We start from the raw sequence: 14,014 nt of genomic DNA on the forward strand, positions 1-14,014 counted from the left end.
TTTGCAAAAAAATCTAAAAACCTGTTTTTGCCTTGTCATTATGATTATGATTGATGAGGACAAAAAAATAAATTTTAGAATAATGTTGTAATGTAACAAAATGTGGAAAAAGTCAAGGGGTCTGAATACTTTCCGAATGCAGTGTATGTCCACGCTCAAGGAACATCTTTAAAAATGTTCCTTGTATGCCTCTTATTATCATGTTTTGATTTGATAACTAAGCATGAAGCATCAATATAATACATCTGAGGAAGAACTTGGCTTGCTGTGAGTAAAGGTAAAGAGCCTATTGCAGCATACAGTAACTGGGCATTCTGAAAGTGATCAATAAAATCCATCTCCTGGTACAGAGGCCCATCACCATTACATGGCTCTGCGTTAATCTGCATTCAGCCATTTTAGTAGCATCACTCAACACACAACCAAGGCTGGGGAGACAAAAGGTGCATTGAGGAGATGAGCGATGTGTGCTATGACAGCACAGACAGGGAATGAAGGCCAGTGGTCTCATAGAGCAGCGTGACTGCATCACATCAACCTGACTGTCTCTCATCAGAGGAGGCGAGGAGGCCTGTGCTTTTTGACTGTGCTACAAATTCTAAACAAATTAGTAATAAATTAATTAATCAAAAGTATCTTAATAAGTTTAATAAATAAATAAATAAATAAATAAATAAATATTAGGTGAATAAAAATGCTGAATTTAATACCAGGTAATGATGGGTTTGGGAATGAATGACTGGTGGGTGTGATGAGATGACTGTCTCATCATGATTTAGCAGTAATGTGGTTGAGCTAGCTCACTGCTTTGCCCTCTAGTCTAAACCCTAGTTTAATGGGCGCTAAGGGGCACTGAGGGGGGTGGAGACAGAGAGGCCACCGCCAGGCCTACGATTGGTTCTCTATGTGTGACTGGACGGGGCCTCACCAGAGGAGGCGCACTAGTTCCTCACCTGAGGCGGGGGGTTGGTGGGCCGAGAGACCCGGCAGGTCCAGAGAGCTGTCTGACATCACGTGCTTCAGGTCTCCACCCATGTCCGACAGCTTCATGTCCAGCTGCACTGACAGAGCGTCCTCAGAGTCCTCTTTGCCCACGCTGCTGCCCCCGATGGATGGGAGGTCTAGGGACTTAACTGAAGCCGAGTCCTCCTTGCCTCCGTGTTTGAAGGCTGACACCTTATCCACCAGGCTCTTCTCCGAGGCCCCCAGCGCTGTGCAGAACTTGGATGACTGGAAGTCGGCGAAGTCGTCTGCTTCGCTCCTGAGTGACGAGAACGAGCCGCCGGCACTCTCCTTGTTGTCGTCGTACGCCAAGCCTCCCTCCAGAGACAGCTGCTTGAACACGTCGTACTTGTCAGAGCCCTGCTGGGGCAGCTGTGGAGCGATGGTGGTCTCTCCTCTCCCCTCTGCCCTGCCCTCTCCAGACCTCAACCCCTCACCCTTGGCCTCCCCCCCAGAGCTGCCGAAAGCCATGAAGTCTGCAAAATCATCCTGAGATGCTGCCACGCCCCCTCCCAGAGCAGTGCCAATAGGAACAGCCTCAGAAGACGAGGCGGGGCCAAAGAGGGCAAAGTTGCCAAAGTCCTCAGCCCCTCCCCCAGGGGGCTTAGCCCCACCTGGTGGGAGCACTAGGGAGGGGGGCACAGAGGGGAAGGGACTGGGCTTGGTCTCAGCAGGGGTGGGTGCTGAAGGAGCCATAGAGGAGAAGAGATCCAGGTCAGCCATGTTGAGAGGGTTTTTAGGCTGAGAGAGAGAGACTGCTGGTTGTTGTTGTTGATGTAGATGTAGCTGATTTTGTAGTTGCGGTAGAGACTGAGAGTTAGGGAAAGCAGGAGGGAAGGCTGGCTGAAACATCTTGGCCTGGTCTGGAGGGTCTAGTGGAGAGATGCTGTCGGAGGTTTTAAAGTCTGTGAAGCCATCATCCACGCTGACAGACTTGAAATCGGCAAATCCTTCCCCTGCGAAACAAATAGAACAATTGAAGAGGATTGCAAAAGCATTTAACACAGCAGCCAGACAGAAAGGACATTGGCATGACAGAGTAACATCAGTCGCCTCAGTTCCAGATTTTTTTATAATTTCACAATCCTACAAGAAAGAGAGAGGCGGATTAGTTACGCCTCTGTAACATAACAGAGACGCGTGGTGAATTTCAAGCAGTAGAGAGACCTGCGCTGGGCTGTAGTCCAGAGACACACTGCTATGAAAGAACAGCAGCAGCACACAGCAGTACACAAACCAGGCTAGGCTCTCTACAGAGACACACACAGCACCACAACATGCAACAGTCGTCTGTCAGTCCCTAACCGTGGGAAAGAACTCCCTACAATCTACAGACTTCCTCCCAAGTCTCAGTAGTGTTTTAGATTTTTAGAACAGCATCTTATTCCCAAACCACACATTTTACTTCAATCATGACAGGAGGGCCCTAGAAAAGCACAGCAGAAAAGTGGGTAGAGTTGTGGTTGTAGTGGCTGCTACACCTCTGCAGTAACAGAAGCAGGAAATGGTGTTCACACCACTGCTGTTTTGTGGGAGAGAGAGAACTAATGTACTCATTATGGAGAATGAGCCTGGCAGGCAGCACATAGGAAAGGTCACTGCAATCAGACTCAGGCAGGACTTACTGGAGTCGTGAGAGCTGCTGTCCCCATCGGAAACTGTTCTAGTGAAACAGGGAACAGCAGGAAACAGACCTACATCAGGGCGACTTCTGAATGTACTGAACACTCTGGAAATGTGCGCAAGATAAAAGCACACACACTACAGAGCAAACACAGCACTCAGAAATAGTATTCTTCTTGGTACTCAGTCTCTAACCCCTTCCCATTTACACAGCTCTACATTGGTCTAAATCTAGGTAGAACACATGGCTATTTCGGTCTACCTACAAAAACAAGTCATCAAACATATTTTCTCCTCCAAGGCTACTGTGACTTTGTGTTTGAAGGTCTGTCAGTTTCTTCCTCTAGCCATCTGTTGAGTACAGGGACCATCTCAGAGCCCAGTCCCCACTATGCACTCTCTGAGAGAAGGCTTGAGAGCTGTAGGGGTTGGCTTGGGAACTCTGTGTGTGTGTGTGTGTGTGTGTGACCCAGCCCAGAGCCAGGGAGGAGGGAGAGCTCCACTTACCTACTGGTTTCCTGTCACCTGGTGGCTCTAGCTGTCGGAACACACTGTATTTGTCTCCGCCAAAATCTGGGTCAAACGAGATAAACAAAACAGCTGAATGATAAATGACAGCATATCTGTCAGGCAAGAAATGTACTGTACTACAATACCACACAAAGACTATTAGGTAAGTATTCTATGACAAACAACATGAACAATGTCTATTTCCTACACATCTGTTAGGTGTGGTGGAGGATGAGCAGTGAATAGTTGAGGTGTGTGCCAGGAGGGTGTGTACCTGAGGCAGGCTGAGAGGGCTCTGGAGGCTGCTCCACCGAGAGCTGCTTGAAGACAGCATACTTATCAGAAGATGACGAGGAGGAGCCAGAGACCGGAGTCAGAATGGCAGGAGCACTGCAGACAGACAGACAATACACCATGCTCAGTCCACAGGGGAGTCTGGGGATGTGTCCCAAGTTGCACCCTATTGCCTATATAGTGCACTACTTATGACCAGAGTGCGCTATGTATGTAGGAAATGTATGTAGGGAATAGTAGTGGACTATGTATGTAGGGATTTTTGGACACAGTCTGGGGGTCAATGCTGCACCCATCTCCCCTACCTTAATCCCTTTAAGCTGCCTGAGTGGATTGGACACTTACAATGGTGAGATCTCATGGCAGTTTTACACCATACAGTCCCACAGATAAGACACCGGGAATCAAAAGCCTGGAGGGAATGAGGGATCTCTCCTGATGCCTAGCCTTCAACTGACCATCACCTTGTTAAGAGCCATTCTACAGCTGCTGTGAGAGCCAACTGTCTATCCTGACGATTCAGCGTGGGGTTTTTCAGTCTCCCTTTCAATTAGACAGTGATCTGATACCGGGGTGGGGGGGAGATACGCAGGAGGAAACAATTCAGCTTTTGTTTTTGGGGAGAGAGGAAGGGGATTGTAAAGGACTATGCCACCATGCCACTCAGACGTGACAACCTTTATTTCCACATTCTCTTTGTTCTTTGTCTTGTAAGATAACTGGCTTTGGGCTGCCTCTTCCTGAGGGACACTCCCCACGCAGGGTTTGAAAAGTAATATAAAGAAACTCATTAAGAAATGGTGAGGTCAATTGTTACGCTGGAGAGACTATTACAAGCAACTAAGAGACCATGTACTTGTTACCCACAATACCTGTATAAGATGTAGCATTCAGCTTTACTTCCATACAGAACGCATCATCTTATTTAAAGTAATATCAAACACTGATTCAGCCACTGAACTGAAGTCAGTCAGTCTGTACTGTACCTGTTCTGGTGGAGAGAAGGTGTGTTGGTGGGGAAGGTTTGCCCTGACTCCCCCTGGAATTCAGTGAAGGACTGGTCCCCTCCTCCTGCCCTGGGGGCCTCCTGGAAGTCCTGGAAGTCATCATCGTCTGCTTTCCCCTAAACACACCACCAAGACAATGGACACATGAGTGAGTAAACACAGAATGAATGAACACACTTTGGATAAAAGCGTCTGTGAAATGTGAAATGAAACCACATGTATCTGTATATACTATGGAGAAGCTTGGTTGGCTCATTGGCTGGATGTGATACCTGCAAATGTGGGAAGTTGGTGATGAAGTTGGTGGGAAGTTGGGCAGAGGGTAGAGGAGCTCCAGGAGGAGCCCTGCTCATGACTGCTGGTGCTGGGGCAGGCATGGCCATGGACACGGGGACGGGGGTCTGAGTCATCATGGGCTGCTGGTGTTGGTGCTGCTGGGGCATGACAGGGGCCATAGCCATAGCCAGGGCAGGCAGGTTGGGCACCGGGGGAGAGGGGAACTGGCTCAGGATCTCCACATTCATGGCTGGAAGACCACTCTGCAGGGGAGGGATGAACAGGGATCAGTGGTCAGGTTCAGATAAGGCTGCGTCTCCTGAATGATGATATATTTATTATAAATGGTATTTATGCCCCGTTTTACTCCCAAATTTCGATCTTGTCTCATCACTGCAACTCCCCAACGAGCTCCGGAGGCAAAAGTTGAGTCATGAGTCCTCCGAAACATGGTCCACCAAACCACGCTGCTTAACACCCGCCCGCTTAACCCGGAAGCCAGCCACACCAATGTTTCGGAGGAAACACCATTCAACTGACGACTGAGGTCAGCCTGCAGGCGCCCGGCCCGCCACAAGGAGTCGCTAGAGTGTGATGAACCAAGTAAAACCTCCCCAGCCAAACCCTCCCCTAACATGGACGACGCTGGGCCAATTGTGCGCCGCCGTATGGGACTCCCGATCACTGCCGGTTGTGATACAGCCCGGGATCGAACCCGGATCTGTAGTGACGCCTCTAGCACTGCAATGTAGTGCCTTAGACCGCTGCACCACTCGGGAGGCCCTGAATGATGGGCTTTTAGCGTGACATCACTGAAAGTCACAGTAACTGCTTAATGCGTTAAAGTCGATTTTCACACGTTAGACTTTTAGAAAGTTACACAGACAGGGGCATTAAACTTTGCAAAGACACCCGTCATCATATAGTGAATAGGCAGTGCTGTCTGTAAGTGCATCATCATTTTAAAGCAGTGACACTGGAAAATTGTGCTTTTCCTTTCATCCAACCCAATCATCTATTATAATTGTATTCCATCCAGCAGGAGCCAGACAGATGTTTTGCTGAAATAAATCATTCATTAGTCAAGTTCCATTTTAACAGCCATCACTGGCGGCGGCTTCCCAATCTTTTTCATCATTGTACAAAGGATGCAACTCATGCCGGCGCTCCCTCAAGACTCGTACATAACAGAATAAGTGATATTATTCTCGCTGTGGCAGGTGGCGGTGGCGTGCAGAGTGAGTTGTGCAGTGCAGAGGATTGTCAGTCTCTCAGGAGTGCTGGTGAGCGACAGGGCCAGGCCAGGGGAGATAAGAGGTCTGCTGTCACACTAGGCTGAGAAGAGACTCAGTCACTTTCACTTGGCTGCCTGAGCTCAGTCATACCACCACCACCACCACCCTCCCAGGGCCCAAGAGCTGAGATTCAGCACAGTCACTCACTATCAGTCTCCCTTTCACATGTCTGAGGTGACTGACTGTAAGACCGTTCTTAGAAGATCAACTGCACACATAATAATATGCAGTAGGCCTAACTACAGAAGGTGGGTAAGGTGCTATGAAACATAATATTAGGGACTGTCCTTTACTTCACGTGAAGAAAAGATCACAGTGAAGGTGAAGGATGGTTTTGTGTCCCCAATGACAGAACAGATCCTCAAATCTTTCTGTTGTTAATAACTCTGACCCTTTAAAAAATGTAAGGTGATGCAAATGCCTACCTGTGCCACACCAATCAGAGCCAGGACTGTGTAGAGCTCCTCCTTGGTCAGCATGCCAGGTGTGGTGCGATTGGCTGAGGCCCAGATCTGGCCCAGTGCTTCCCTGGGCAGGCCTGAGGACATCAGGATGGGGTAGAGCTTGGCTGTGTCGATGCCCCCCGGAGTCATGGTGAACTGCAGAACCTTTTTGAACATCTCTGGAAGGGAGAAAGAGAAGGCATAGCAACAGGTCAAACATATTACAGAAAGACTGGGTAGAACTAGGAAGTTTTCTCTGACTCAATGGAGAAGGCGTTGGACAGGATCTGAGTAGACACCATAGACATAATGTTTACCTGGGATGAGGCTGTCGTTGTAGAGCCAGCCTGGTACCATGGGCTGAGGGTACCCACCAACACCTGCTGTCAGCAACACAGGGACAGTTAGGTTAGGAGCTGAAGCAGAGACTTAGGGCTGGGTGTACTACCTGCTCTGCATCTCACCAGACCAGAGCCTGCCTGTATAGTATTCTCCACCTTCTGGAGATCTGAGTGGAAATGTAATGCTGCTCTGCACTGATTCACTAAGGACACATCCAAAATGGCACTCTGATGCACTACCTTTAACCCATATGGATCTGGTCAAAAGGAGTGCACTATAACGGGAATAGGGTGCCATTTGGGATTCCACACCCTAAGCTTCATACAACTATTCATGTGTCCTTGTACCAGAACCAACTACTCCGACAGCTCCTGAGGGGGAAGAGAGGGTTGGATTTGGGTTATCAAACAAATAAATGAGCCTCTCTCTTTAATTCATAGTGACATTGATCTAAATATTCTGTGTAACCATGAGGTCATTTTTTCATGAATGTACTAAGGTGGAGTTACTGATTCAGCAGGTGTAAAAGCAGCTCCTAAAACACACTGAATAAGGTGCATTCAGAGAGGAAGATGCCTTAATGGATGCATTAGACTAGCACGTCGAAATGACAAATGTTGACCCAAGCAGCTACTTGGCTACATCATCCCCTCATCAGACCAGCTCAATCATCTCAGACACTTAAATAACTATCACAGTTCACCCAGTCTCTGATGAGGAGCCTCTACATTGCCTTGGATGACAGACAGCAAGTGACTGAGGAAAAAGACCAACAAACGAAACCAAATAGACAGCAGCAGTAGCAGAGTGGAATGCAGAATAAGAATGAGGCCCCAGGTCTAAACCCAGGGGACCCCAGTAGGAACGGGTCAATCCAAGCGTAGCATCTCATCCGTGTTAAACCTAAGCAGTCAGCAGCATGCACCAGTCTCTCTATGACTGCATCAAATGACACCCATTACCTACAGGGCCCTATGGTCCTGGTCAAAAGTAGTACACTATATAGAAAACAGGGGGCCATTTGGGACACAGGCAGGGCGAGAGAGGTTCATCTTTGGGAAAGTGATCCCCAGTAGAAGAACAGACAGAGAATTATTTAGTCAGCAGGCAGGTATTCCTCCAGGGGATCTCCACATTGTGCAGGCTAGCGTGAGACAGGCCTAATGAGATCTGGATGGAGAAGAGACCCAGCAGAACGATTCCTCAGCTATATAGGCGTCCCGAAGCAGTTACCCAAGGAGGCAGAGATGGGACACTCTAGTCCCTATGAATGACTCATACAAAACAGGATAAATTACATCAAAAGCTTTCAGGCTTTGCCAAACCAATCTGTGAGCCCAGAGGTGGTTAGTATGATTTCCATTACAGATTGAAAAATCAAGAGAAGTATCGGGGTTAGAAACAGTAAAATCACATTTTCTGAAGTCTTATCAGTCAACATTGAAGTGTTTGCTGAAAAATAAGAGAGGAATCGGGGGCATTCGACCATAAGCTTGAGTGGAGAGTGAAAAAATAGATAGGCCCCATGCTCTGCGTTGACTGTGTTAATACTGCAGTGAACGAAGGCAGAGAGAGAGACTGCTAAGAAATGGTTTCTTTTCTCACCACCGTCACTACTGGTTTGGGGAGGAGGGGTGTCGGCTTGCGGTGAGGGGGCTGTGGGCCCCTGTGCTGGTGCCTCTGGTTGTGGTGTTTCTATAGTGAAGGCAGAACTCAGGTCCCCAGGAGCCTCAGCCCAGTTCCGGGCCTTGGTGCTGGAGTGAAACTGGGCCGAGACTGTAGCTCTGTAAGGGGCCAGGGTCCTCTGGGACTTAAAGCTAACCTGGGCCTTCTTTTCAGCTGTTAAATCACATGAGGAGAACAGTTTCTCTTCCAGGGACGGGCCTAGAGAAGTGGGTGAGGAGGAACATAGCTGCTTGATATCACAACCATTCATACTGCCTGTTTCTTAGTTATATTAAATTTAGATTTCACAGAAACTGACCATCATTGCTTTACAGCTGTCATTCAGTGTGCCAATTTAAACTCAGGGACACTGTAAGAGTGTAGAACTGTAGTGCATCAGCAGCTTCATACATTACATGACAAATATGTTCAACTTTTGCACCTAGGTGGAGCTTCTGGCAGCTTACTGAATGCTACAGATAGGCTAGCCTATCAGTTTCTAGGTCGATGGCACTAGCAGCATATCAAAGAGCTAGAGTAGGGGAGTCAAATTAATTTTGCCCCGGGGGTCCGCATTCGGTCTTCAGTGAGGTCCACAGGGTTGCACTGAAAATGTGTTATAATTTGCAAAAATAGTCCTCTATCCATCGTTTTTTGAATTTTCGATGCTCCCTGACAGTCTAGCTTTCATTTTGGTGATTATTAGCGAGCAGGACACAGACAAGAAACTGTATGAATGTAGGTTCATTATCATTTCTACAGTGTTTCAATTTGGTTTCAGTCATTTTAAAATATGTTTTATAATAACCACCTGCGGGCCAGATTGGACCCCTTGCGGGCCCGATTGGACCCCTTGCAGGCCGGATTGGACCCCTTGCGGGCCGGATTGGACCCCTTGCGGGCCGGATTGGACCCCTTGCGGGCCGGATCCGGCCATATGTTTGACCATTTTTTGCTACAGTATGTATCTACCACCTAATTGGCTTATTATAGATGGGAGACAAGTAGGTCATTAACTCCTTAAAGTATTGGAGACAGATGTGTGCGTACCAGCTCTCAGCTGGCATGTGTTCTCTGTAGGCTAGTTCCCTCCTTTTCCATACAGAGAACACAGGGAATGATCGAGGAGATTACAAGGCAGGGGACACAACGAGCCCGGCTGCGTCTCAAAGAGCACCCTCTTCCGCTGCCTATTCCACTAGGGAATAGGGTGCCATTTGGGATGCTGCCTAAGTCTCCTGTCCTCCTGGTGTGTTTACTGTCTGTCAGAGTCTTCCATCTCTTCCTCACTGGCTTATCAGGGCCACTGCCAGCCAGAGTGAGCACTAACAGTCCCAGCCCATACTGGATGGTACAAATACATGTGCCACTGGGAGTACTTTACTAAATGTCAGTAACACAGAACTGGTTGTTGGGTACGGCACTCACATGGTTTACTTTCTATTGTGCATTAACTTAAAGGCTTAAGTAATCTGACCATCTGTCGTACCGTCTGTATGCTTACACACAGTAAACTGACTACAAGCCGAGTCTGACGCTAGAGGGTTTTCAACACCACGATGCGGTACGGCATATCGTCGCATCAGCAGCACTGGTGATAACTTCCAAACTATGTTATTGGTTGATTATGAACACTGACTTATGAGGTTGATGCAAACAAAAAAATGTTACCTTGAAATGCAGATTGAGAGCTGGAGTTTCCAGTAGAGTGTTGGGTGGCAGTAGGAATGGACACAGAGGCAGGGAGGGACTGGGAGGAGGATCTCTGACCACGACCTGGGTCTAAAGACTGGGGATGGGCCTGGGAGGAGGGGGGGAAGGAGGGTCTCTGACTACGACCTGGGTCTAAAGACTGGGGATGGACCTGGGAGGAGGGGGGGAAGAGGGAGGAGGAGGAAGGGAAGGAGGAAGAGGCATCTACGGGCCCCTGCATAAAGTCACTAAACTCGTCATCATCAAAAGCAGGGGGGGGGGAGTGAGAGGTGACAGAAGAGTGGGATGGCGATGAGTCTGTAAAAATGGAGGAAGACAACACAGGCTACGATGACGGGAGGTGGACACAGTGCACAGTGCTATAGCAGTGACACATAAAGGCTAGTTGGTGCAGGGTCAGAAAACGTACCATGGATTCTTAAGCAAATTATTGTTGAATATGTTCATCATATGAATGAATAAATATGATAATGTCCATAGTTAATATGAACTAAGGATGTCAGATCAATTAATACTAAATAAATACGGGGGTTAGTTTGATGTTTGCTAAAAGACATCTTTCTGTAATGCACAAGATAATGACAGTGAGACACACAGTAGGTCAAGTTGAAGATCTAAAACAAAGTGAAACGTGACAGAGAAACAGAAGATTATGTTGCTCTCTTAGTATGCTAGAATCTTTGTGAGACACAGAGGCAGAAACAAGCTGCTCTGTCCTTTGCAACAGCTGCTGTCACATAGGTTGATAGCCAGCCTGTTTGTCTGTCTGCCTGTCTCGTCGGTCTGTCTGCCTGCCTACACCCCAGAGGCAGCCTTATCAATCTCGAGGGAGGCTGTTCAGTCAGGCAGCAGGGGAGTGGAGCTGTGTCCTGACTCCTGGAAGACAGATACAGAGGAAACACAGAGTGAAGGACAATGACTGTACTGATGAGTGTACCTGGCTTATTGGGGTGTGAGGATGGCGTGGCGGGGTGCATCTTGGCATCTCTGCTGAACCCGTCCAGGTTGCCTTTGATGGCCTCCAGCGCGGCGTCCCGACTCGCCCCCATCTGTCCCTGTGGATGGGAAAAAGCAGGGCTCAGGAGGGGAGTGTATCTAGAATGACAGCATTGAAGCGTCCTAAATTGCGCCCCATGTGTCTTTATCACACTGTGGGAACTAGGCAGGACTGAGGCAGCAGCCAGGCATGATGATGATGTGGCTCACCTTGGGTTTGACGCTGCTCAGCAGCCTCAGCTTCTGTTTCTGCTCCTCAAACTGCCTCCTCTTCCTGTCCTCCTCCAGCATCCGCTGCTGCTGCTCCAGACGCTTCCTACACAACATAACACACAGAGAGCATACAGCTAACACACACACACTGACCACATAGACAGACAGAACAACATGTAGAGAGAAAGAGAGAGAGAGACTCTTACTGGTGTTCCTCAGCCATCTGTTTCTGCATGTCGGCAGTGTACTGGGGCCCGGGGCCCCTCATGCCCATGAACTGCGGCTGGCCCATGAACTGCATCCCAGGGGCCTGCATCCCCATGGCCATCCCACCCTGCACAGAACACACACAAAGCGGAGGTCTCGTTAGCATTCATAGCATTCCTTTCATGCATTATTATCACAGCGCAATGTCAGGAAACCAATGCATTTCTAAGTTGTTCTAACACAGAAATCACTACATAAGTACAATCAGACTGGAAATAATGTGTGCTATTAACACTATGCAACACAGAGAGGTCCTAACATTTCAGCAGTGAATGGAGGAAAAGTTGTCATTTGATAAAAGAAAGAGCAAAGAGACAGAAATAAAGGCAGGGGATTTGGTGAGGATGAGGCAATGCCCTGCAAAGTGCTCCTTCTTCTAAATGTCTAGCCTGAATGAAAGAGAGATAAAGGCAGAGGATTTGGTGAGGATGAGGCAATGCCCTGCAAAGTGCTCCTTCTTCTAAATGTCTAGCCTGAATGAAAGAGAGATAAAGGCAGGGGATTTGGTGAGGATGAGGCAATGCCCTGCAAAGTGCTCCTTCTTCTAAATGTCTAGCCTGAATGAGAGCGGTAGCTTGAGGCAGTCTGCTCTCTTATAAAGAGCAGCATTACAGGAGAGATTGTCTTGCCCTTCTTCTTCTTTTGGCTTATTTAATACCTCAGAGGACCAAAGAGACTAATGTAAAACAGAATACCTTTCACTCTAGGGTAATGAAAGGAATATGTTGTGGCCATTGCATTCAAATACACACACCCGTGCACGCACACACACCTGCATAGGCATGGCACCAGGAGGCATCTGGACTCCGAAGTTCATTCCCATCATCCCTTGCATGTTGGGCTGCATTTGGACTTGGACCATACCAGGGAAACCCTGCTGTTGTTGCTGCTGCTGTAAGGGCATCATGCCTGGATGAAAACACATCACACATGTACAGTCAACCACAAGCACTACAAAAGGCTACACTGACAAAGGTTTGTTGCAAACCATAAAGATGATATGTAGTAACTAAAGAGTGAACATGTACTGTCAAGGAGGACAATATAAGTAGAGTTGGCCCAACTGGACTGGAGTGTGTTATTGGACATAGACTAGATGTACATTGTGCAGTGAATTATTATTGCAAACACATTTCCTGGACAGGGAAGAGTAAACAGAAGCTCAGCAACAACCCAATCTGTTTTGCTTGTGTGAGTAGAGTGCTGTAACAGCTCAGAGCAAAACAGAGGAGTATTAGGGAATAGAACTAGAGAGAGTGTGTTTGTTTGCACAGATGCTCTGGCTGACAGTCCTCCTGGAGCCTCCACATGATTTACCATATAACGCCCCAACCAGGCTGAATAATGGGTTATGGATCATCCAAACAAAGTGCTGCATGCATTCTGATGAGTATTTGCTGAAACATCTAAGGACCCCTAACACAGCCACTGACACAAGTGTGTGTGTGTGTGTGTTTTATGTTTTTGCATGATATTCCAAATGCCTGTATCGCAAGAATAGAGGTTCTATGATTTTTTGTGTTTATAAGCTTGTTCTCATATTGTATATTTAGTCTCCTCTCTTTCACTCCTCTGTGCTGTGTGCACCTTCCCCATTTACACCAGAGATCTGTATAGCTTTTCAAATGATATGCTTTTTATGTCTCAACTACTCAAATTGTGCGATGAGCAGACCCTACTAAAACGAGATGATCAATGAAAATTGATTCTGGAAAATGAATGCTCAGGTTGTCGCAACGCGGCATTGGTACCACGTACCGGTAGCAGCATTTTAGCCAACGACTGTTATACTATCTGTCTAGTCTGTGTTTTATAGATGTGCAATAAGCATAACACAGAAATAAGGTAGACCAGTTGATTTCAACATCTGAACAAAGTGGAAAGGCTAGAATGCTGTTCAAACAGTTGGAGACAGACAGAAGGGTGAGTTAATAACAATTCCACTGTTCAACTTTGTTAGCTAGCAAATAGATTCAAGTTGGCTAAACTTGAAATATAAAGATTAGCTGGCTCATCACTAGCACAAGGGCTTGAGAGGTTGTTGATGAGACCTGTGTTCATTCTCTATAGCCTAATACCTGCTACAAGAAGTCAGTCATTATTGGTCAATACACATTGTGTATATTCTAGTTAAATTTGTAACCAAAAATTGCATTTTCATAGACAGACTTGAAAGCCAGAAAAGTGATTATTGCAACAAAAAGCAAGTTAAACTATTTCAATCAAATAAATGTAATTATTAGAGGGTCTTATGGTTGTGGAAGGATTATATTTAGTCCTGAATTCATTAGATTATTGCTGACTGTTTTAAATGCAGTGTATTTTACCTTTAATTGTACAACAATGCTTATTTAGAGACAAAAATGAT

The 14,014-nt window shown here is 47.1% G+C and overlaps 1 protein-coding gene across 12 annotated transcripts in view; it reads right to left on the reverse strand.

Moving 5' to 3' along the window:
- The window catches only part of LOC112267426 (synergin gamma), a 39,335-nt gene that overhangs the window by 17,374 nt on the left and 7,947 nt on the right, over positions 1 to 14,014 (reverse strand). For 4 of the 12 annotated variants that reach the window (XM_042297404.1, XM_042297408.1, XM_042297407.1 and 1 more), the window contains exons 3-16: positions 12,419 to 12,555; positions 11,586 to 11,713; positions 11,377 to 11,482; positions 11,108 to 11,225; positions 10,129 to 10,467; positions 8,398 to 8,676; positions 6,768 to 6,833; positions 6,433 to 6,629; positions 4,709 to 4,975; positions 4,416 to 4,552; positions 3,410 to 3,525; positions 3,133 to 3,198; positions 2,628 to 2,660; positions 954 to 1,958 (exon numbers count right to left, since the gene is read on the reverse strand). In XM_042297404.1, the coding sequence (XP_042153338.1) occupies positions 954 to 1,958; positions 2,628 to 2,660; positions 3,133 to 3,198; positions 3,410 to 3,525; positions 4,416 to 4,552; positions 4,709 to 4,975; positions 6,433 to 6,629; positions 6,768 to 6,833; positions 8,398 to 8,676; positions 10,129 to 10,467; positions 11,108 to 11,225; positions 11,377 to 11,482; positions 11,586 to 11,713; positions 12,419 to 12,555 (2,994 nt within the window). The remainder of the gene's footprint in view (positions 1 to 953; positions 1,959 to 2,627; positions 2,661 to 3,132; positions 3,199 to 3,409; positions 3,526 to 4,415; positions 4,553 to 4,708; positions 4,976 to 6,432; positions 6,630 to 6,767; positions 6,834 to 8,397; positions 8,677 to 10,128; positions 10,468 to 11,107; positions 11,226 to 11,376; positions 11,483 to 11,585; positions 11,714 to 12,418; positions 12,556 to 14,014) is intronic. The other 8 variants (XM_042297413.1, XM_042297412.1, XM_024445691.2 and 5 more) reach the window with 7 other exon arrangements.

This window comes from Oncorhynchus tshawytscha, linkage group LG14, assembly GCF_018296145.1.
Source record: "Oncorhynchus tshawytscha isolate Ot180627B linkage group LG14, Otsh_v2.0, whole genome shotgun sequence".
In the NCBI taxonomy this organism is placed as follows: Eukaryota; Metazoa; Chordata; class Actinopteri; order Salmoniformes; family Salmonidae; genus Oncorhynchus; species Oncorhynchus tshawytscha.